At 41.2% G+C, this 25,526-nt stretch overlaps 2 protein-coding genes and 1 non-coding gene across 3 annotated transcripts in view; 1 reads left to right on the top strand and 2 right to left on the bottom strand.

Moving 5' to 3' along the window:
• Positions 1–1,550: 1,550 nt before the first annotated feature.
• On the bottom strand, positions 1,551–1,623 carry trnar-ccu (transfer RNA arginine (anticodon CCU)). Its single transcript has one exon. It is a non-coding gene; the product is annotated as a tRNA-Arg (tRNA).
• A 1,405-nt stretch (positions 1,624–3,028) lies between these two features.
• LOC143140674 (natterin-4-like) lies at positions 3,029–5,231 on the bottom strand. Its single transcript, XM_076301719.1, has 3 exons — positions 5,215–5,231; positions 4,345–4,453; positions 3,029–4,068 (listed from the first exon to the last, which is right to left on the bottom strand). The coding sequence occupies exons 2-3, from the start codon at positions 4,451–4,453 to the stop codon at positions 3,029–3,031; spliced, it is 1,149 nt and encodes a 382-aa protein (XP_076157834.1). The 5' UTR covers positions 5,215–5,231.
• Positions 5,232–9,688: 4,457 nt separating this feature from the next.
• Positions 9,689–25,526, top strand: part of LOC143140465 (uncharacterized) — a 46,516-nt gene continuing 30,678 nt past the window's right edge. The window contains exons 1-5 of the mRNA XM_076301385.1: positions 9,689–10,037; positions 10,296–10,510; positions 11,066–11,157; positions 13,516–13,654; positions 20,949–21,066. Of these exons, the coding sequence (XP_076157500.1) occupies positions 10,345–10,510; positions 11,066–11,157; positions 13,516–13,654; positions 20,949–21,066 (515 nt within the window). The 5' untranslated portion in view covers positions 9,689–10,037; positions 10,296–10,344. The remainder of the gene's footprint in view (positions 10,038–10,295; positions 10,511–11,065; positions 11,158–13,515; positions 13,655–20,948; positions 21,067–25,526) is intronic.

The raw sequence follows: 25,526 nt of genomic DNA, 5'->3' as shown, positions 1-25,526 counted from the left end.
GTCCATCTAGTGATTAACTGTAGGCTACAAATAGCTACTGTGGTGGGGGCATACACAGTTTTATTCAAGTTTCTAAAACTATACCGTAATTTTTTCATGTGAATGACATTAATTGACTGGGTTCCTGAGTTGACTAATTTGAGCATTTAGCCACTAGAGGGAGGCAAACTCTGCGGAACCCATTTTCAGTACAGACAAAAAAAAATCAGTTTGTCATTTTTTTTTTCAACCTGGCTAGCCCATCTGTGATTATTAAAGTGGATTAATATTTAGTGGATTATTTCTGAGATGTTGCAGAAACTTGCTTCCCCTCACTTTGTCCCTTTCTGTCACTTTTTTGTTGTTGTCATTGTCCCTATGTGGCTGATAAGTTAAACTCGGTAACAAATGATACATGCATGTCAGCATTCTGTTGCTGTGTCTGAGAGTTTATAAGTTATGTGGGTGTATATAGGCTAATTACTGTATTTTATTGTTTGTCTGTTAACGGGCAATGTGCTAGCCTATTATGTAATATAGGCATGGGGGAGGGGTGGGGTGGAGGATTATGTTTTTTTTTTATCAACATCTTGCTATGTAGGCTACATGTTCACTGTGCAAGTGTGTATGTATGTTTGACTATAGTATATATAGCCTTTGTGTGAATGTAGTCTCTAATTTGTTGCATTCACTGTAATCTCTGCCTCTTCTTGACTGCTCAAAACTATTTTTTCCATTTGGAGACCATAAAGGCTAATCTGATTTGGACATTGGTGTTTCCTCTGAAAAATTGTTAAAGCTCTTAAAACAGACAACTGAATGTTGATGTGCCTTACTCTAAGCTAATGCTTCCCGGCCAGCATCTAGGCCTACATGTTTTGATAAAAAGGGTAGACCTACTCATTTTCAGTTAGGCTATGTTAAAAATTAGGGCTGTCGATTAAAAAAAAACTAATCTCATGTTGAAATGTATTCATAGATGAATCTTGATTAGTATTTACTATACTTTAGTCTTTAGTATATTTTCTCCCTAAAGACTAAAGCTTCTTAAAGGGCATATTAAATACAAAATAAATCCACTCGCCGTTGTCAGCGCTGGCCCAGACTCTGAGGGAAATGGCGCGCGTCAACGCGCAGGAGAGGCATCTAAAAACTCGGCCTAGCAGAGGATGGTTTCGATCCATCAACCTCTGGGTTATGGGCCCAGCACGCTTCCGCTGCGCCACTCTGCTCTGCCTCAGTTCTGATTGCCTGCTCATTTCCATTAGCTCCAGTGCTCTCCTTGCAGTTTGATTGGATTGCAAGGCAGATTTGAGAAAATGCAGATGAGATGATCAGGACAAGTCAAAGGAGGTGCGTAGTCGGATACGGAAATGGCTGCACGTTCCCCAGTGAAAGCCTGCCGGTCGTAGTTTTCATTCCCGTGTCAGGCTGTGGGTTGTGAAAGGCAAAATGTGTGCGGTTCTACTATCGTGGCACCTAAAGGGTTAGCCTAGCAGAGGATGGTTTCGATCCATCGACCTCTGGGTTATGGGCCCAGCACGCTTCCGCTGCGCCACTCTGCTCCGCCTCACCCCAGATGGGACTCGAACCCACAATCCCTGGCTTAGGAGGCCAGTGCCTTATCCATTAGGCCACTGGGGCTTACCAGCTGTGCTCCATCAGAGCCTTTGCTCCACTGGTATCAAAGGAATCTTTTAAATGTCGGGATAGCCGGACAAAGCCACTGTGTTGAATTTTCGGGTCTCGGGCCCTGAGCTGGCAGAAAGCACTAATATTTCATCAAAGTATTGGTACTTCTACTTGAGTACAATATTTTAGTACTTTTTCCACCTCTGGATAGGGACTACAGAGGAATGGGGATGATATTGTGTTTCATTTTCTCAAACTTTACTCAAACAGTAGGCCTATTGTAACGTGTTTAGCAATGAATGCATGTTAATGTGTGTGTAATATGTTGTGTTACCTGGGCCAGCAATAGGGTGCCATCCATTTTTGGTGGTGTGGAGGTGTTTTGGAACTGTGCATGTATGTGGACACCATGCAACACAGGGGTAAAATGGGATATGAGCCACCACTGACATATAACTATTTTATGCATTTGTTTTATGTTATTGTATGCTCAATTATTAGATAAAGTGGTAAAACAATGAGATTTGTATGACTGTAGTAAGATGTATGCGGAAGCCTTGTTACAATGTTGTACATGTGAGAAATCATTCACTGCTGATACAGACCAATTTAGGCCCATAGACATTCTAGCACATTCTTACTTCACTTATGCATTCCTTGTGTGAAAGGCAATATACAATTTCATTCATTGGTGTAAAGGATAATTTTGTATGATAATTTATGGTGATGTTTGTTAAACGTCAATCGTAATATATGCTGATTCAAATCATTTTTAACAAATAGAACAGATAGAACAGTTGTTTTTGTTGTGTAAAAACGGCATCTTACTCTAAATTTTAATTTGAAAAACACAAACATGTTCAGTGCAGACATGCTAATATGTTTTTAATCTAAATTGGCCAACTGGAATAAAAGCTTTTCACAAATATACCTGAAGCGTTTTGTACATAGCTTGTCAGCCATCTTGGATTGATGATGTTTGGAATACAAAATTGTAAATACAGTTGCAACATTGCAATGCATCTATCGATACTGCCCATATGAGGTTATGTGGCATGAAAGGGTTAAAACTACACAGATAGAATAATTATTTGAGCTATTTCCATGAATGCAGTACTACTAACTGAAGCACATTTCAATATTTTGTTTACAAATTGAGCCTTTTTTTTTTAACAAATCTTAGGTCTCCATGGTCAAGTAATGTTTGCAATCACATGAAATTCTAATAACAAAACAGAGATTATTATCTGTATACATTCAGTTTTTTTGTTTTAATATTAACTTTTTTTTTTTTGGAAATGGCTGTGTTCACACTTTCATACACCCACTATCTCTCACACATACACCCACACTCTCTGTCATACAAACACTCTCAGACACACACACACAGAGACGGCTCTAAGAGACTGGCATATCATCATATCAAATGATCATCAATGACGCAGGAGTCGACCACCATGTCTACGCTGCCCACCTGGGTGCCCATGAAGATGCCAGGCACAGTGGCCATGTGCACAGCTCCGCTCTCATAGGTCCTCTCCAGAGTGGCGTTGAAGGGGACACTGACTGAGTACAGCATCCCCCTCATCCACACCTGACAGGTACGTGGGAAGGGCGGCAAGGGAACAGTCCCAGACACAGAGTGAGAGACCGTCTCACTCACAGAGTCACCCATGATGCCTCTGGGTGTGCTGTTAGTGGACAAGAAGCTGGAGTTGAGGTGGGGAATGTGAGCCGTAATGGAGGTGGAGATGACGAGGCGTTTGGAGGAGATGGTCTCCCAGGTGCCATGGAGCTGTGTCTCCCCTGTCAGCGCCACCTGCTGGTCCCTAAGAGAGTCACCTTTGTTTGCAATTGTAGTTTTGGAGATCTGCAGCCTCTTTGCTGAGAGGATCTTCATCTGCTCCATGTCGTATTCAAGATCAAATAGATGCTCCGTGTACCTGCCCTGGTTCACAGTGAGCATTTCCATGAAACCTTCGGGAGCGCGCCTCGTACGCCTCCTTGGAGCAAACACTATGTAGCTGCCAATACCGTCCTCATCTCGGAAGATGTAGCCGTCTTTCTTCGAGTTCAGGCTCACACACACGGCGTTGGATGGGGCTTCTCCGTAACCAAAGTACTCCACCGTGACCCACTCCAGCAACTCCAGCTGGTGGTCGTTCACCAGCAGGTCAAACTCGTTTCCGACGCTGGGGTCACTTTTGTCGCAAGGAGTAAAGCAGCGCGGGCCAAGGGAAGGGTTGTAGTAACCGGCCACGTACTCGCAACGCCGCATCGGCGCACAGATGTAGTCCGTGCGGTTGTCACGGTGATTGAACACACTCACGGCCCACCTGGGCAGACTGCCGGACCACCTCACCCACTTCAGGTGGATGTTGTCTCCGTAGGTGGGTCGGGTGGGAACGGGGCGGAGGGAAAACAGTCTCTCCAGGTACGCTTTCGCTGACGCCACGGCTGTGGAGAGGGAAAATGGAAGTCAGGATTGTGCGTCATACCCAACCCCCTGCAAGTTCAAGCCTGTCACCAAACCTTACTTAAACCACATAGAGTATTTACTGCATATATGAGTAACTCCCACTTATGCAATGTTGTCTATGAAGTTCATATCTGAGCATTTTGTTTGAAGTCTGTTCCGAATTGTACTGAAATTTTCCAGAGGTCATGTGTGAAACTTGCTAAGGTTAGTCAATATGATGCTTCTGATGCATCTGGCTCATTTTGTGTATTCACCATGTTCCGCTTCGGTGAGTGTCGTCTGGAGAAAGTCACTGGACTCTGGTGAACCTGCGGTGTAATCCAGCAACAGCCCAACAAAAAGGAGAAGCACAGAGCACTGCATCTGAAGGAGGAAACACACACACACACACGCACATACACACACACACACACACAGAGAGAGAAAGAAAGACACACACACAAACACACAGAGAGAGAGAAAGAAAGACACACACAAACAACAACCACAGAAAGACACACACACACACACACACACACACACAGAAAAACACGTGGTAAAAATGAAGTATTAATCCAGAAAGAGGCAAAAAGTATAGCCGACCGTATGGCAGAGTACAAAGCTTTATTCATGAATCACACAAGCATATTGAGCATGAGAGCAACAAGTCTGCTGTAGACAAAGTCTTTCACACCAAGAACGAAAACTATAACGATAACGGCAAAAAAATATTGTTCTAGCTCATATGAATGACGACGTCCACACATACTGTTAACTATAACTGTAACGACATGAAGAACGATATCGTTAGGGATCAATTTCAGAGCGATTTTAAAAACGATAGAAAGCTGACAGCCAATCAGAATCCATCAAATCAAATTTTCACATTCACATATCACAAAAGAGCTGTCAGGACAAGGAAAGCTGTTACTATTTTGACTTCCTAAGGGAGGTTGACCTCAGAGGTCATGGACAAAAGCAACCCAAAACCATAACTCAGATCGTCCTTGTAATGTCTAAATGTCTAAGTATAGCCAGTTGTACAGAACAACCCGAGTAGACATTTAACAGCTAAAGTGTTATTCAGCTAATTACTGGAAATTTCCCACACAAAGTAGCAGAAGGTGCGCGCACATCCAACTTACAGGTGCAGGGTAAAGTAGATCCGTGAAATAAAGAAAAAAGTACCCGCACACTGTTGCTGCTGCTCCCGAATGAATTTATTGCACAACGTTTCGACCACGTTGGTTGAAACGTTGTGCATTAAATTCACTTAAATTTACTTTTTTCTAAATTTCCCACACACACACACACTTACAAAACAAACACAGAAAGACAAACACGCACACACAGAAAGACACAGAAACAAGCAACACAAACACACACATACACATGCACACCAAAACATACACACACGACACATACACACAGACAAACAAAGTCAAAGACCGACACAGATAAACACCGAAAGATCCACACACACTAACAACACACACACACACACACACACACACACACACATAAAAACCTTGTGATGAGAGCAGTGTCCTCTTCTTAGGAGTGTGGTGGTGTGATATGGTTTTGTGTTTGCTGGGATGTGTGTGTGTGTGTGTGTGTGTGTGTGTGTGTGTGGGTGGGTGAGTGTGTGTGTGTGTATATGTGTGGTTTTGTGTGTGCTAGGATGATTCATTTTCATGTCTCCCCTTCCAGTCTCGCTTAGAGTCATCCTGTCAGTATTCTGTTGTCCTTTTATCCACCTCACTTTTGATCATTTAATCATTAACACACTGGCCTTGTATTTGAGGTCATATTTGAAGTACTATTGAGAAACGTTGGGAATCCCCAACTACACACAATTATTACTGTCCACACACACACACACACACACAAACACACACACACACACACACACACACACACACACACACACACACACACACACACACACACACAAACACACACATACTATTTAGTCAATAATAGGGCATACATCCTTTGGTTGGTCACTAGCACTGTGTTCCAATTTGCGTTCTTCTGTACTTCCGATACCTAATTTGAGAGCATAGGTGCGTTCACACTGATAATTACGACAAGATGAAGTGCGCTGTTTGTACCCGGATGGTGCACTCATAACGGTCAAAAGGTTGAGTGTGAAGCGCTGGACACTTCTCGCCCTCAACGGTCACTATCTTGGCTTGGAAGGAGAAAGCACAGTTTACTGACATACAACCATGTTATAACATTAAACTGTTCATGTCTGTTAAGTGCACAGAGTTAGTGTTCCATTTGGGAAGACACCACCCTGTCGAAATTCACCCACTACGCGAGTAAGAACACAGTGCACTTAGCGCACTGCATTAAAGTGTACTGACAGAAGTATGTGGATTGGAATAGAGTGTAGGACTTGAACAGACCTTTAGTTCCTTACATCTAACATAACATTTTACCTATTTTCATAGTTTTGCAACTGTTACAGTAAAATGGATGTAATGATGCACTTTAAATTAAAACATTTTGACAGCTTAATACAGAGCAGGATAACTCAATTATGAGTAGTTTATTTACAGTTTAATGATGTAAAGATCTAGCTATGTGGTTAATGTCAGGTGAAGTTCATTTTAACTTCAATGTGATCTTGGAGGATGTTCTGACCGCTGAAAACCCCTGATCTAGTCCATCTAGTGATTAACTGTAGGCTACAAATAGCTACTGTGGTGGGGGCATACACAGTTTTATTCAAGTTTCTAAAACTATACCGTAATTTTTTCATGTGAATGACATTAATTGACTGGGTTCCTGAGTTGACTAATTTGAGCATTTAGCCACTAGAGGGAGGCAAACTCTGCGGAACCCATTTTCAGTACAGACAAAAAAAAATCAGTTTGTCATTTTTTTTTTCAACCTGGCTAGCCCATCTGTGAATATTATTAAAGTGGATTAATATTTAGTGGATTATTTCTGAGATGTTGCAGAAACTTGCTTCCCCTCACTTTGTCCCTTTCTGTCACTTTTTTGTTGTTGTCATTGTCCCTATGTGGCTGATAAGTTAAACTCGGTAACAAATGATACATGCATGTCAGCATTCTGTTGCTGTGTCTGAGAGTTTATAAGTTATGTGGGTGTATATAGGCTAATTACTGTATTTTATTGTTTGTCTGTTAACGGGCAATGTGCTAGCCTATTATGTAATATAGGCATGGGGGAGGGGTGGGGTGGAGGATTATGTTTTTTTTTTTATCAACATCTTGCTATGTAGGCTACATGTTCACTGTGCAAGTGTGTATGTATGTTTGACTATAGTATATATAGCCTTTGTGTGAATGTAGTCTCTAATTTGTTGCATTCACTGTAATCTCTGCCTCTTCTTGACTGCTCAAAACTATTTTTTCCATTTGGAGACCATAAAGGCTAATCTGATTTGGACATTGGTGTTTCCTCTGAAAAATTGTTAAAGCTCTTAAAACAGACAACTGAATGTTGATGTGCCTTACTCTAAGCTAATGCTTCCCGGCCAGCATCTAGGCCTACATGTTTTGATAAAAAGGGTAGACCTACTCATTTTCAGTTAGGCTATGTTAAAAATTAGGGCTGTCGATTAAAAAAAAACTAATCTCATGTTGAAATGTATTCATAGATGAATCTTGATTAGTATTTACTATACTTTAGTCTTTAGTATATTTTCTCCCTAAAGACTAAAGCTTCTTAAAGGGCATATTAAATACAAAATAAATCACCAAATGAATGAGTAACTACAAAGGGTGTTAGAGGTGATTGCTCTAAGACTACATGGGAAGCTCCGCCTCCTCTAAAATATTATGGAAACAAAAGACCTAGTTCATCTCCCTTTTTATCAGAGCTTCCCCTATTCCAAAGACCAGCATCTGCCACTGCAAAGGGTGTATATTTGTGACGAAGTAAAACACTTTTATATTAATTAAATGATAATAATGACACATTCATTTGGTTTTAAAATATTAATTTCTAAAGTGTCGACCATGCAGGGTCAATGCAAACGCTAGGTCAAATTCAAGACTCTTCCTCAGTGGTTCCTTGTTGGTGGAATTAGTTGCCCAGTGCTCCCTATTCCTGTGATAGTTTTGGGTCTTTCAAGAGGGGTCTAAAGGCATATCTGTTCAACATGCAGTTTATTAAGCGTTTCTTAGGCATTATGGTTTGTAGGCCTATTGACCCCTTGCAAGTGACGTCACTTTTTGTTCGCGCCACAGCAAAATAGCCTAGTGGACGGCAAGAACACGAATCAAATCAATGGGTTGTAATGGGACATATCGCACAGCTAGATTATAGTGAGATTTAACCGTAGTAATGCCCTTCCACGACTGTTGGCTTATTGTTTGGAATACAACAACATCCCATGTTCTTGCATAGATATATTTTGGTTTGTTTTCTTTGTGTTTCGGGAGTATTTCAACCACAATTGCATGCTTATCTCCTCAGTGTATGAAGCACAGCAGCGGTTGCTATAGCAACCATAGACTCTGAACAGGACGGCAGATAGCACTTAGGAAAAGTCTTTGGCAAGATCTGAATGTAAACAGATAATACCATTCAAGTTTTTGTATTTCCTATTTCTTTCAATTCTTTAACTTAATACATGTAGGCCTAAGAAGTAAGTTTATTCACTGGGCAAAATACAAACTGACGAGTTACATTAGCCCTAGCATGAGCTACGATAAACGTTAGCTAGAATAGCTAGCTTCTAAGTGTGGCAGCTAAGTTATTATTTCATGTTCTGATATGACATTCTTAACGTTTTGACTATGTTACAACTGATGAAAGCAAGACAAATAAAGTAACCAAATCGCTTTGCAATATTAGTCTAGAAATATTTATGGGTGTTCATTTACCATAATGTTAATTACAGTAGCCTAACGTTACAACCTAACGTTATCTCCACTTGCTGTTACCACCAGTTTTAATAACTTTACATTTGCGATCATGACCCATTTCATCTAACAACACCACTGGTATCTTCAGACTATCAGACCCCAAACAGCAATACATTGAACTACAAAGATGTTATAGTAATGGTGTTCAGTTCATCATAATCGTTATGACATAATGTAATTTGTCGTCCGTCTCCTATCTTTTTGCCGTCCAGGATGGAGCCGTCACGTGACTTAAGTCACGTGTCTGCAAGGGGTGAATATTATAGTAGCCTAGGCTATTTATTTATTTTCATTATTGATTGAATTGACGTTGTTTATTATTGCTATTCTCCTTAATGTAGGCCTAATCTTACCCTTTTTTTAAAAAAACTTAGCCTACTGTTACATTTAACTATTGTATTGTTGTTATTTGAATTTCAATTTAGACAAACGCATCTGTCAAATCCTATAACAACTTGACTGCACTCCTTGTGTTTGCGCATCGATAACGTGGTTGCAGGGAGGAGATCATCTATTTTGGTATCTTACCCGGATACATCGAATGCTATTTTTTGATTGGATGTCGTGTGGCTATTTATATTTATGATTTGCTGTTGAGTGGTCAGCCACTTCTGAACCATTCTGAACCCTGCAAGAAATCATCTCGTATGCCTGCGCCTCGTCCACGAATTACCCTATGTGGGTAGGCTACCGGCAATGTTTGAGAAGTAGCGGAAAGTGTAAGAACGCTAAGGACAAAATGTAGACGTGCGTTCCCGCCCACTTAAAGGACTGCATGTGAGACAAGAACACATCTTGTGAGAGAGACGGTCTGTCTTCTTGAACAGACAAGAACGGATGGCTTTGAAGTTGAGATGTTGAGATTAGCCTACATGAAGTTGAGAAGTTTCATCCTCAGGGGGCGTGACTATAAGGGTGGGAGCAAACTCATGTGTGACCCTCCCCTCCCCCGTCCTCCGACCTCCGTTCCTTCAGGAAATCCTGAGATGCAACATTCGGTAGCTACCTCAAGGAACCCGCGATCTTTGGCAAACGCTCGTAGACATTTAGAGGATTGAAAGGTATTTTTCCATCTCTATTTTCGATCACTTTGAACTTTGCATCGTAGCCTATCGTCGTCATGACTTTTTTAATTTCAAGGCAGACTGTGGTGTCGTATGGACACTTGGTGAAAGCAAGCATCTTGAAGTTAACGTTAACGTGGTGTTCCTTGTAGGCTACGACATTGTCTTTTTAAATCTTATCGCTTTGCCACAATTGGTATTTGTGTCATTGTTTTGGTGCGATTAAAGCTAATTTACTTCCTTCCGCCCACGGAGGTGCGAGATATCATAACTTGATGACTTCTGTGGAGAGATTCCCACAGCAATGTCTCCCCTGCCCTCGCCGAACTTCGTGGGAACGGATACAATTCTGGGAACCTGCGGCACTTGCAGGGTTTCTCTGGGCGCCAACGAAACGAACCCGCTGTTGTTACCATGCCTACACTCTATGTGCAATAACTGCATACCTCCACCAGATCAAGGAGTTGCAGGTGAGTTAAGTTGGTTGCTGTGTCTGACGTCTGAATCAGTCTTGCATAACTTACAGTTATCCTGCAATAATCATTAGAATTTTTGCAACAATAACTTGCCCCAAAAAGTAGCCTACCCCAACAGCAGTAAACTGCTCGTTTTTCAGCGTGTGTTGTAGACCTAGAAGTATCTGGCAGGTAAGTGACATCCCTTACACAATAACAACTGATTTGGGACAACAAAATGCAGTTTTATGACGTACAATGTAATACAAAAACATTTTTATGTCCAAAATGTTGAATCTCTGCAGTAATATTGCATCTCTACAGTAAAATGTTCTAGTGCAATGCTTTTTATTGTCTCAAATATTGCATCTCCTGCATATGAACTGCACATAATACACCATAAAGTGCTGACACTTTGGCGTCTGGCACTTTGACGTCTGACACTTAAAGAAGTGCAGTTTTTTTGTGAGGCATAGAAACAGAAAGTAAGTACGTTTTCCAAAGTAATAGATTTGAGATAATGCAGCTATGCCGTGGCCCTGTCCATGTGCTCTGTTGCTCTGTCTGCAGTGTGTCCGGTGTGTGGAATGTTGTACTCCCTTCAAAGTGTCACACCCCATCCTCTCTTCTGCAATGTCGCGTCCATGTCATCTTCACAGAAAGTAAGTGACACACTCAGTACATTGTATAGTATATTGTACAGCCCTAATTTTACAAGGGATCACGTGTGTAAACAAAACTGAATGGGATGTGATGTATATTGGGCTAGATGGTTCTCAAGTCACCCTGTAAATATGAAATCTGAAGTCTCTGTGTGTGTGTGAGAGAGAGAGAGAGATCAGTTGCAGCTTGGGAGCTCTGTTATGTGTTGACTGCTCTGACGTGTTTGCCGTAAGCAGTATGATAAGTCGTCTGTTTCATGTAGCCTTGGTGGTCAGTGATTGTTTTATTATACCCCATAGTTATGGAAGCTGCTTTTAATGCAGTTATGTTCACATTGAGGGTCTTGATTACCAATCAATTCTATTGTATAAACCACATCATTTTTGAACTATCCCATATTGTCATGCCTCTGTAGTTTTTTGAACAACGCTCGTCATTCTGAGAATCACATACCTATCACACGGCAAAGCCTTCAGATAAGTCTCTAGTAGGGTTGCAAAATTCCGGGAATTTTCAAAGTTGGAAACTTTCCATGGGAATTAACGGGAATATATGGGAATTAACAGGAATAAACGGGAATTAATGGGAATAAACTGGGAATTTTTAATATGGTAAGTTAGTCTATAACAGGGAACTTAAATGTAGTGGACAAAACCCCATCTTGCAGTCTAATATTAGTTAAAACAACCTGATTTAATACAATTTCAGTCGAATTTCTACCCTGCACATATGTCAATCATATGCACACAGCAATCGGCATAGGCTGGTAGACAAAGGAAACCTATGGTGCGTTCATATGCAGGGGAAACAATCTTCCAACCAATCGTATTTTGTTGTTGAGTGGTGTGGTGTATCTTGGGCAGTTCAGTATTGCTAGTTTAGCACGCTAGTAAACCATAGGCAAAGAATGGGATTCCCGCTAGCTAGCTTTGTATGCTAAGCTAAGCGAAAATACCAACATACAATTCATATTGCTTATTACGAAACAAAATATTAATGTTTGTATACGAAACAGTTTGTATGAATTACCCAAAATTCCCATTAATTCCCATAATTTCCTTTAATTCCATGAAAGTTTCCGGAAATTTACCGGAAATTTTCCGCCCCTTTGCAACCCTAGTCTCTAGTTGTGTTACCCTACTGAACACTGCTTTCATTGTGAGAGGAGTGTTCCACCCCTTCTGTACTCGGTGTTGTGTTGTGACGCGACCCCACAGCTGCTCTGGGTCATACACACACACACACACATACACACACACACATACACTGATGTAGACAGATAGAGAGACACAGACACAGACACACACACACACCAACGCAGACAGAGAGAGAGAGAGAGAGACACACACACACACACACACACACACATACATACACACACACACACCAACACCAACGCAGACAGAGACACACACACACACACACACATGCATACACACACACACACACACAGACACACACACACACACAGACACACACTCTGATGCTCTCTGGCTGCATCCCCAGAGAGAGGCAGGGGGAGGGGTGGCATCCCCAGTAAATGGGGAGCTTTTTGCAGGCACAATCATCATGCCTTTGCTCTTCCTTCCGATCAGCATGTGGGAAAAGAAATACAGAAGCACAACTATGGTTCACTGTTCAGGGAAACACATCCACCTGATCGGCATAAGCATACTGGCAGTTTTATCTATAGGAGGCTTTGGTAAACGTTTCTTGGTAAACTTGTAGTCAGACAGGTAGTTCTGACAAGTCTTTTGGTTTTGCTGTCCTAGCTGGGCATGATGGCCTACACGCTACGGCAAATGGTGGAAAAAGCTGCATGGCAGATAGTCATAGGCTCACAGACGAAAAACATAATTCAGATTAAATCAGTCAGTCAATACATATGAATAGGTCTGCAATGGCTGGTGGTGCCAGTTTTTGGACTAAATGACACGGAAGTGTAATTTCTTTGAAAATGAGTAAACAATGCCATGTTGAAAAAAAAGATGTGTTTCTCTGGACATCTGAAAGCCGGATGATTGTTGGATGATAAAATCTTGCGTAATGTTACTTTAAGGTATGTGAGCTGCCTCCCTTTTTCCTCTAGTGTGTGGTGTATAAGGGTCCTGGTGAAAGCCTACTTACTGCTACTTCAATGAGTGTCTGTGTGCATGTGTGATCTGAGTGTGTGTGTTATCTGTGTTTGTGATCTGTGTGTGTGTGTGTGTCCGACGTGTGACAGATGTGTGACAGAGGTGTGACTGACGTGTGACCAGTGTGTGCATGTGCATGTATCTCACTAATGTGGGGGTAAATGAGGGCTCTCCTATTTACTGCTATTGTGTGTGTGTATATGTGTGTTCCCCTCCCTCCAGTGTGGGGGGTGTGAGTGTGCTGCCGTTGAGGGCTGGTGTGTGGAGTGTGGGGAGGCGTTGTGTGCGGACTGTGTGTCGGCGCACAGGAGGGTACGGATGACCCGAGACCACACCATAAAGACCCAGATGACCTCCTCAGGTAAACCACACACACACACACACACACACACACACACACACACACACACACACACACATTTTAATGCTTTTATTTGATCTTAACACGGGGAAAGATTCACAGATCCAAACATTGAAGAAAGTAAGTTACACACTTTGGCAGGTCTGATCAAACACAGAATGCATTGCGCTTTTTTCATTCTGAACTGCATGATTATGGGTAAACATGGCATAGTCGCTTCCAGATGGATAAACTACCTATTATTGCAGAAATGGAGCAGTATTTTGCAAGATTTTTTGGAATTGGCTTGCTTTGTCCACACAGTTGCAGTCCGCGTAAGACAAGTTTGTGCACATGCCCAAGACTCCCAAAAACAAGAATGATAATTGTGCAATGAAACCCCATATTTGTGATGTCAGCAAGTGGCTGATATTTCAGCAGCTTGGAGTTAAAACAAGTGTCCATGTACAAATCAAAAAAACATCCTATTTCAACAATAGTCACATTCTTAGTGTTGTAATCTATAATGGTGATATCTGGGGTATTTGGAATATTACAGAAAGTGATTTTGTTGGTGGTCATTGAACCAGTCCATTTGTACAGTGTGGTGCTTGTATATTTTTGTCGTTCCCTCCTGTACTTTTTTGATGCTTTGTGACACTAAGTCCATCAGTCTATCATGTCTTGCTATGTAGAGTCCACCAGTCTATCATGTCTTGCTATGTAGAGTCCACCAGTCTATCATGTCTTGCTATGTAAAGTCCTTTATAAAAACTGCATCCATTCAGGACATGTGCAGTGGTCTCATTAGCATAGTTAGTGGAGTGAAGAATGCAGTCTCGTTTGTAGTTGGATGGGTACCACGTAGCCAGGTTTGATCTTGTTGGGAGGACTTGAAGGCGCGATTTGATGGTAAATGTGAGAATATCTTTGCCAAGAGTGGGGTTTGAAAATATGGTGCGGGGCATGGAGTGATTTGCAAATGCAGACCTGCCAACCTGTATGCATTTTGCGTAGCAACCACGCATTTTCATATCAAAATACACCGCTACGATTTTTTACTTGAAACTACGCAAAACGAGCAGACATCCAGCTTCTCCGGAAAGCTCCTTGAGCATGTGAAACTCCCGCTAATATATTTCATGCGAGGATGAGATATAGAGAGAAAATGACAAATGAGAATGACAGGCAAAGCCTAGTGGCCTCTCTTTATGTTATTTTTTCTTCAGCCAACCGTGGGTTACTGTAAATGAAAGACTTGATGAGGTGAGTTTAACAAGTGTTCACTTAGAAATGTGCGTTCCCTTACCTGCTGTTTTGCTCTGAAACAAAAAATGTTCCACGGAGTGCGTTTGTAAACTCACCTAGGCCTAATAGTTTGACTATATCTTGGAAAGTTATTACTTGTTCACAAGTTGTTTCAGTTAGCATATTTCCAATGTGTCGCTGATGGTTAGTTTTCATAACTAAGGCGCTAATGGAGCGCGGACCTTTCCAAGGCAAAATGCAGCCATTAACAATGAGTCTGAAAGTGGACCAAGGCGAAATATTTTGTTTGAGCTGCTCATTAATGAGTGTTCAATTTGTTTTTTTTCTGTGGATCTTTCTTCTTGATTATTAGCGTGAAAACAAGTGAGAACAAATAATAGGCTTACAGACGGAGATCGCACACCTATCACTGTTGTTGGGATAATGTAGGCCTAATCAGGGGGCCGTTTCTAGAAAAGTTAGCAACGACGTTGCTCAACCACCATGGTACGACGCAACTTGCGACCAAACAACGACATTGTTACACCTGTTTCCAGAAAGCATCGTACCTGTGTCGCAATTCGCGACATTTTCGAACACTGTAGTTCCAACAACGTTGTTGATGATGCAGCGATATATATCATTGGTGGAAACAGGGGCAACGTGTAATACCCCACCCCCTAGAAATTCTCTGCCACAGCCTATGTTGACATTGACATGTTTCTCATTTAAACCGAGTGATTAATGCTGGCATTGTCATTGTCATCTGCAAAAAACTAAACCTATGAATTGCAAGTATATAAAACATTTTACTGAAGCCGACCAATATGTGCCATTATTTGTGTTAAATATCTATGTTGGAAAAAATATATAGCCTGGACAAATGTCTGGATATCGCAAATGTTATCAATTGTCTCGTGGCTTAGGCAGCGCGTCAGCGCACTTAGCGCTCGGCCGGAGTTCTCATCCTATCTCTTCTTTTCATCTCTGAGTAAGAGTAGGCCTACGAGACACAACAATAGGTTTTGACCATACATATTTATGTAGGCTATATAGTTACTCTACATCGAGAGACCATAGGTACAAGACATCAGTCAAAAACAATTGAATCTACGTGTCACACTAGTTCACCTGCAGGTAGCGAGAAGCAAGAGGACAATCTCACATCATAAGAAAATCGAACCTACAAAGTTGGGATAATAAGTCATCTGCTTTAGCCACTACACCATTTATCACTACTGTTGTAAGGGTCTGTGAAGATTATAATACTAAAAGCAAGGCAATACTTGAATTAACAAGTAGGGGAGTCAGTGTCTTATTCAAAATTAAGCTATGGGATAGATCAATCATTGAGTCACGAGATAAACATCCACTTTGCAATTTTTGGTTAGGCGGTTGTGATTTTTGGTTAGGCGCTCCGGACACCAACAGGAACTACCAAGGAACGACACAAGTGCGACTGTCTAGGCAGTAGTTCAAACGACCAAACTTTGCGTCCTTGTTTGCGATTGAGAGTTCGAACTACACTTTCTAGAAACACCAAATCCAAGAACGATGGAGCGAACTACCAAGGTTGCGACGCAAGTTAGCAAACAATGCTTTTGTAGAAACGACCCCCAGAGCCATATAATCATTGCAGCCTCACAGATGGCAGAAAGACACTGCGATCTAAAAGAAACTTGAGTGCACGTGCAAGTGAAATTCTTTAAAAGCCATCAGCAGTTTGTCAGCATCATTAGTCAGCAGGTGATAATTGAACAATTAATGTTTTTTTTTACAAATAAACAAAACATGTAGGTTATTGTGAGTAAAGGGATAGACTACACACTGACAACAGCAGATGTCCATAAGCCTCTCTACTGTAGCTTACATCCAGGTGAATTAGATATGTTGGCATAACATGGGCGATAGATGTATTTCTTTACAAAATAAATCTTTAATAATAATGGATTGAAAAGAGATATAATACCAGACATGATTGAATAGGGCCCAAATAAAAGAAAATGGACAACATACCCACATCAGTGCCTATCAATTGGTTTTCATAGGACAGGATTATTAGGCTCTAAAACAGATTTTTAACATTATAGAGCTACTGTAAAAGATTCAGTTTGCACTTTCAGGAACACATTGGATCCCATTTAGATAGATATTCCACATTAAAGATGGGTCGCTATCCAAAACGTGTCTTGCGAGTATGGCTATGTGTGTGGCTTGGTGCTACTCAAAAAAATTCTTCAAGGTTGGCAAGTCTGCAAATGGTAGAAGCGCCAGTTTTCCTTGCAGCCTGAGACTTGTCCAGTGTTGTGCGCTATGTGAGCTCTTCATTTTGAGAATTTCTGCCCTCGCACCTGTTGTTGACATCTCGAACTGAGTGTCGCTTACTTTGTAGGTTGCGCGTGTGTAAATAAGTGGATCGGTAATGATGTCATCCAGTTCAACTGTTCCGCTGTCCGGTCTGGCCCACTTCAGGTGTATTCCAATCCGATGGCAGAGATCATTTAAAGGAACTGTATGTAAGATTGTGGCCAAAACTGGTGCTGCAATCACTTTCAAATTACTGCAGAGCGGTGTATCCCCTCCCCCTCCCCCCTGACTAGCAGAACTGGCACCCTGGATGTGAAACACTACTGACTTTGTAATTAGTAGATAGGTGGAGGGTGGCGCATCAGGCCAAAACACAACATGACAACATCAACATCAGTTGAGGGCTGCAACTTCACTTTTTAAATGACAATATCCTGGCCGGACTACAGTATTTGAAATGAACATGATTTCTTAATGTCTAGTGACATATCAGGGCCATTTTATGATTAATAGAAATACATTTCTTACATACGGTTCCTTTAAGTCAAGCCAGTCCGACCTCACACCGAATCCAGCTGCTTTGATGTCCAGTTTGCCATTGTCCTTCAACTTAAAACCAAGGAACTGTGCATCATCCTCCTTAGCGGGCGGGACTTTCCGCCTCTGTAGATGTTGGATAAGAGACGCACGAGCCATCTGTTTCACCGCTGGATCACTGTTATTCAACATGTTAAGCAGGTGGCTGGTTCTAGTGGCAGTGTATGTCCACTCGGATGTTAGGGACGCCTAGACCTCCATCCTTCCTGAGCTGAAAGATAATGTCCCGGGTTGAGTGCGTGTTCAGCCCAAGCCACTTCCTTACCAGTCCCACCGTTTTATTGTTTAGTTCTGTCAGTATGTTTTGTTGAATACGGATATTTGCAAATAAATGCTGAATTTTAGCCAGGGCTATTTCTCTTATAGCATGAATTTTCAAAATGATGGGCAAGGGGCAGGAGTCGATGAGGTCCAGTCTGTTGCAGTAGTCGCTGGTGAGCTCCTTGATTTGCTCTTCCCAGTTACCTTCTACATTGAATTTATGGCCGAGGTATGTGTGCGTTTCACGGCGTGAATAAACACGTATTGGTTGCCGTAGCAATGTAAATGTAGGCGGTTTGTCTGTTTTTGAGGAGTACCAGCGTTTTCCTCCGCTGCGTCTTTCATAAAAAGACGGCACATTTCGCCTGCTTCACCTCCGCCAATTTCGACCACTGCATGAATGGTTAAGCATCTCATGAATTACGCCCTCTTCTCTGGACGCAATTTGCACATCATCTGTGTAACCTTGGACTGGAAGTGGTGATCGCACTCCTTCAGGCGCGCACTGCTCTAACCACTTCAGCCAGTTGTCGATGGCCAGTATAAAGTTTACCGCACTCCAAGGTCATGCTTGAGTCATGCTTAAAATCATCAATTCCGGTCTTTAGGCAGAAGACATGTTCGTTCATCCCCTGGTGACTGACGTAGGCCTTTTGACTGGTGGAGAGTATTTCATTTTCTGTGAGCCAAGGTAGAATGCGGGCAAGTATGCATTTCATAAAGACCTTATAAATTGTTGGCAACAATGAGATGTCCCTCCACGTCGGGTCATCGGGGAGGTTGTCTTTCTTGGGGATTCTATGAATTAGCGCGCCTTTCCAGGACTCAGGAACTCGGCCATTTAATAGGCATGTATTAAAGATTTGCGTGAGCAATGGGCACAACATTTGCTTTGTGGCTTTTAAAGTCTCGTAAGTTACTCCATCGGAGCCACTCGCTTTATTATTCGGCAGGGAAGCGATTACTTTCTCTACCTCAGTGGCAGTGAATCGTTTGTGGATCGCAGCCTGCGGGGTTGAGAGGCCAAGGTACTCTTTGTAATGAGTTCCACATTGCTTACAGCTGGGGGTGGGTTTGGGTATGCGCTATTGTTAAGGATGATGTCACACACATACACACACACACACACACACACACGGGTCAATGACATGTCATGCAGATTTCTGGGTCCGTGTCCATTACTTTAGTTTAGAATAATTTTTAATGATTCAGATCAACCATCATTTTATTCTATATTTTATTCAATATTTGCCAGGGGTATGAATCATTTTGTTTTTTTTCTGTAAATATTTGTTTTGTCATCTCAAACCCTCAAATTGTCTGGTGGCGCATCCGTCCGAGCAAATAAACACTATGTGAAAAGTATTTAATATAGAATTTAAAAGGTAAGGAAATTAAAAATAAATATGGGTGCATAACTTTATTATATTATTTTATTTACTAGTTTATTAGCGCTTAAATTGTTTAGAGCATTTTGCATATATGAAATGTCATAGAATGTTTATTTTGAATTGAAGAAGAAGAGTAAACAGGATATTACCTCATCAAAATGATCCAAAGTGACCGTTACTGAGAGCAGGCTTGGAATTTCCTAATTTTAGGGGCAAGGCCACTTGGCCTTCAGTTGGGCATATTAATGGCATGGTGCACAAAGGCCACACATCAGGGCACCAAGGCCAAAGTTAACTATACAGTAGAAGGCTGATCAAAGTTGTATTTAGCCTATTCACAGCAGTAGACCTGCATCACTGTATGAAACATTACAAAAACATGAAACAAGACATATTAAGTAGAACTGTAATTTATCTGATTTTAATATTTACAGATACAGTATCTAGGCTATAGTTTATAACATTTATTTTCTATTTGGCCTGTTATGAAATCATGTATTGAACAATTTAATCACAGCTCAGCTTTGAGAAACTCAAATAGCCTAGATGCATGCTTTGCATTTTGTGATCATTAGGATTGCTTTGACTCTTACTCTTAGTCAGCTGTATATCCTCTGATTTTAATATTTACTGATATCTAGGCGATATTTGTAACATTTATTTTGTATTTGGCTATGAAATCATGTAGAATAATTTAAACACATTGTGAAACTTAAAGCTCAAATTTGGAGATTCATGTCGAAATTTGCTGCGAATTCAAAACCGGATTACTCTGGAATGGCTAACTGTACAGGGGACTGCTTTACACCTTTGTGTTTGGTAAGGTCTGCTGTTTATTCTGATATGTTTATCATGTGTTAAACAAAGGGCTTTTGGTTGTGCCATCTGGCATTTTTTGGATGGTGAAATTGCAAATACAGTCTAAAAATGTATTAAAACCCCTGTAAATGTTGCACAGCCTCTAAGACTTGTTTAAACACAGTCTTCCAACTTCAACAAATGCGTTCTGTCCATGTTTTTTAAAACTATTCGTGTCACAACACTCTCATGCAGACATGCACACACATGCAGGCTTAGTGTCACAACAGTTGTTCTCTGTGTCAGGAGGATGTGAATGGGCAACTTTGTCACCAATTTGTCCTTGACATAATCATACATTCCTGTTCTCATGTGTGTCTATGCATACTGTGCATTGATTTTACTAATATCAGTAAGATTACATGTGTACCAGTATTTATTTCTTTAAAATCCTTCTCTCAATATTAAAAATGTGTTCTTTGGTCCATGTGACTGCAAACAATCAGCCACCTAGTTGGTAGTCTACATTTTGGCACAGCTTAAAAGGCTCAGGTTGAGGGTCTGAGGGGCCTAGCAGGAAAAAAGTGGCTTGTTATCAACAGCGGACCTTCAGCTTGGACTTGGATTTGTGCCATATTAAGGAGGAAGCCTTGCATTCATCTCCGGTCAGGGGAGTGTGTGTGTGTGTGAGATTGACTTCTGTTTTGCCACAGGTTTTGCCAGGAAGACTTACTGCCCCATCCATAAGGACGAGCCTTACAAGCTCTACTGCATCACCTGTGGTCAGCTCACCTGCAGGGACTGCCAGCTCACACTGCACAGGAGCCACAGGTAAGACCTGGTTTATCCCCAGATTACCCCACAAACCCCATACACACACGGCCATATTGCCGTATTATTGCCCCCACTTGCCCCATACACCATTTGCACAGTACTACAGAATACTGTAAAACTCCAAATAATAGCCCGGGCTTTTATTTTCCCAAATCGCCAAACTGCACCGTATAGTATTAGAGACGGGCGTCTATATGAGACAGGCCTTTAATTCCCTTTACACAAAACTTTTCCTCTGCAAAGATGGAAAATATTATCGAATTAATTATTTCAAACACACTGAATGTCTACCTATATGACTAGGCTATCTGATGACAATTACGGATCATCATTCATTTAGTGTTGAGATGTTGTTCATTGAGTGAGATACAGTAAGATCCAAATAGCGGGGATAGCCAGAACAGATGAACCACGTTTTAATTAAACGTAATCTACAAAGAGATCGTATCACACTGAAAGCTCATATTTTGTCACTAGGGTCATTCCATGTGAAAACAGCCAATATCGGGGTATCATGTACATGACACCTTAGATTTTGCTGAAAAGCAGTGAATATATGCCTTATGTTACCAAACAAAGGAATCTGAAGTTTCAGGTCAATATCTCAAACGGTTTGCCTGTGGCGTCCATTTGAATTTCGGGTGCCACGGCCCTAATTGACACATTGGAATTTCACATTTCATCTTTTGCCATTTTTGGAAGCCCATAACGTCTGTTCGAATAGAGGAAACTGGTGTGGTAGTTCATTGTAGCCTGTACTACACAATTCTGGAGGCAGAATCAACATTCCTTACTGTTTGGGTGAGAGGTGGGTCACCAAAATCCTAAAAAATGTTGACAGCATGTGTGAATTTTCACTTTTTGGGTGGCCCTAGCACCACAATTAATGATCATATTTATTCTAAACAGGATTATTTGTTATATGTGGGAACTTTGCTCTTGCCAAAATGAATTTGAAGGGTATGGTACCACTGGTGGGGGTTTCATGGGGGTCCAAAAACCCTCTCCGGCAGAGGTGACTCTTTTGGAACCCCATATTTGGACTCCAAAATGACCATGTGGGCACTTGATGATCCTAATGGGATTTATACCAGATAAAGACACATATTTGTTCTTTCTTTTAATGAAATAAAATGTTTGACTATGAATCTCCATAATATGAATTTTATTCTTCATAATGCACCATTTTGGACATTGTTTCCAGAAGTCTGGAATGTAGATCAGGGAGAATTTCGTGATGATAAAGCATGAAAATAGTGGAAATAACTTAGTATTATGCTCAGTGATGGCAAACAATTAAATAATGAGACTGTCATGGATTAACCCCTTATCCCCCATGAAAGAGACCAGCCATCAAACTTTTAAAGAACTAAATAACAAGAATGTTACATAGTGTAAGAACACTACAAATAAAAGGTAGTTTTTCCTTGCCCCTGTCACTCTCCAAATAAAATAGAAAATTAAATTGAATAGTGTATTTAACTATTATCCAAGAAATTGTGGAAGCAGTGGCTTAATTTTGTCATGGTCCTTTTGGTCAAGTTTGTATTGGTGAGCACTGCGTCCATAGATGTCTGGCACACTGACACAACAAATGATATGTTGGAATGGCACCCAACAGGGGATCTGTCTTTGGTCCGATGGCTATGTGAGGATGATGTTGTTGACACACTTCATGAATTTCACAAAAACATCACCATGTTCATCTGAACGTTCAACAATGTTTCCAATGAACCAGTCATCATCATAGATACAGGCAATGTATTTTCCTGGCTGGAAAATTGAGTTTTGTGGCTGATCTGACTGCGAGTGTTCTGCCTCCGGGTGTTCCTTATCCAAGTGTTCTGAATCCGATCGTTGTCCTGCATCGACATCTGTGAATATTGTATCCTGTGATATTATTTTTATCCGTATCTTATTTTTGGAAATTGGTATAAACAATGATGCGATCGTGTTCCACTGATCATTTTGGCCGAGGCAATTTGTATGTTTCCTCGTGTTTTTTAATATCTTCTGCACTAACAAAGAAGAATGTAATGTTCTTAATGTTTTCTTTTGCCCATTGAAACATCTCCATTGGTGTCAGTATGGTTTGCATCAGTGGCCTGCAGACTTACTCGTGCTGCAAGACGCTTGAGAGTTCCGCCGATTCCATCACATAGGCTTTTCCCATGCAAAGTTGAAAAAAAGTGACCTGCAGAAAACATTAAGAACATTACATTGTTCTTTGTTAGTGCAGAAGATATTAAAAAACACAAGGAAACGCACAAACTGGAGAGAAGTTACCCCTCGGCCAAAATGATCTTAGGAACACGATCGCATCATAGCTTTATATCTATTTTGAAGTTTGATGGAGGGTCTCTTTCATGGGGGATAAGGGGTTAATCCGTGACAGTCTCAGTATTTACACAAACAATGTCCAAAATGTTGCATTATGAAGAATAAAATTCATATTATGGAGCTTCATAATCAAAAAATTTATTTCATTAAAAGAAAGAACAAATATGTATCTTTATCTGGTATAAATCCCATTAGCATCATCAAGTGCCCACATGGTCATTTTGGGGTCCAAATATGCAAAGTTCCCACATATAACAAATAATCCTGTTTAGAATAAATATGATCATTAATTGTGATGCTAGGGCCACCCAAAAAGTGAAAATTCACACATGCCGTCAACATTTTTTAGGACTTTTGTGACCCACCTCTCACCCAAACAGTAAGAAATGTTGATTCTGCCTCCAGAATTGTGTAGTACAGGCTACAATGAACTACCACACCAGTTTCCAGCCCTCTACCTCTATTTAAACAGACGTTATGGGCTTCCAAAAATGGCAAAAGATGAAATGTGAAATTCCAATGTGTCAATTAGGGCCGTGGCACCCGAAATTCAAATGGACGCCACAGGCGACCGTTTCAGATATTGACCTGAAACTTCAGATTCCTTTGTTTGGTAACATAAGGCATATATTCGCCGCTTTTCAGCAAAATCTGAGAGGTATCATGTACATGGGTGGCTGAGTTGGCGTGGAATGACCCACTAGCAAATAGCCTATATCTGTACTCTATCAAATACAGTTGCATTATCAGCCCTGACCAAAACCGTTCAGGAATTATTTATGCAAAAGTGGAACGTGCTTAATGTTTCATTCTCCCTCCTTTTCGGCATGAATGAAACAGCATGAGAGAGCATGAACCATATTGTTTCTCCCGTTTTGTATTTGCCAAATTTGACAACAGTCTACATTTAAATCATAGCCTACTTCCAGGCGCGCAGGAACACATTTTTGACCAGGGGTGCTGAATAACAAAATAATCATGGATGTCCGACGATTTTTTCCCCCAGCATATGATTCGAATTTAGACAGCTAAATACGCCATTTCACCGCCGTGTATAAGTAGGTCTAAGAGTGAGAAGTTTTATAATGCCCTGGGCAGCCACATTCCACTGCAACTATGCGCAGCACTTGCAACTCTGACTCATCAATAAAAACTGTGCGCGCACACACCAGTCCCTAGAAGCGCACTTGACTTTACATCATAAACCTATTTCAGTAGGTTATATAGCCAGAGAATGTCCGTAGACGGGCTCTGATATAGCCAAGTATGTAAATTCCTTTTCTGACTTCTTTCTCTTTGTCGCCATGGCATCTAGAATAAAGAATAACGTTCGTGAACCGTTCTGGTTTTGTTGCCAGCATAAAAACAAGCTTACCATCGGCCTATCCGCAAATTTTAAACACAAGGGATGAATTGAACGATGACTAAGTCGGACATATAGGCATAGTTCATATTGGGGAAAAAGTTATACAAGTTGGAAATCTAGCTTTTCCCCACCGCAGTCTTTTAATGCCATCTAATCATAACGTGCGCAGTCTGAGTCATACTTAAGCCCAAATCACACCCAAGATTCGCAACGAGATGAGCAGCAACTTGATGCAACATTCTAAAACCTTGCAACTGTGACCAGACATGTGAATGCTTTGCGACGGCTTGTAACGACATGTCTAATTCACACTGCTGTAACCTCTTTTCTGTAACGGTTTCGTGTCATTGCGAATTTTTAAACAGACGATCTGACGGGTTTTAGAAGATTATATACAACCCGAAACTAAAAAACAGTCCAGGCCTCTACTGGAGACCGGCCTTTAACCCAAACCTGTAGCCACGCCAGGCGTTTAAAAGAGACAGGCGTCTCTTAGGGACTCGGCGATTATTTGAAGTTTTACGGTACCCCCGCAATGCCCATATGGGATGATTGCATTGAAGAATGCTATTGAAAACAGTCTCCTTAATTCCAAATGGAGACACCGAGTTGTTATTCTGGATGTTACAGCAGAGTTATGGTAGCTCTGCTCCACGCACAGCCCAATGTAGCACAAGTGAAGCCAAGACAATGAACCCAGATCTAGAACACTCATGGTTAGATAAAATGACAGAGTAAACATTCCTGTCTG

The sequence above is a fragment of the Alosa pseudoharengus genome, unplaced genomic scaffold (genome assembly GCF_046254945.1).
Source record: "Alosa pseudoharengus isolate Yale_2024_CS ecotype anadromous, Long Island Sound unplaced genomic scaffold, YU_APseudo_1.1 YU_APseudo_1.1_scf_23, whole genome shotgun sequence".
NCBI classification, from domain to species: Eukaryota; Metazoa; Chordata; class Actinopteri; order Clupeiformes; family Clupeidae; genus Alosa; species Alosa pseudoharengus.
This window is presented reverse-complemented; position numbering and strand designations above follow the sequence as displayed.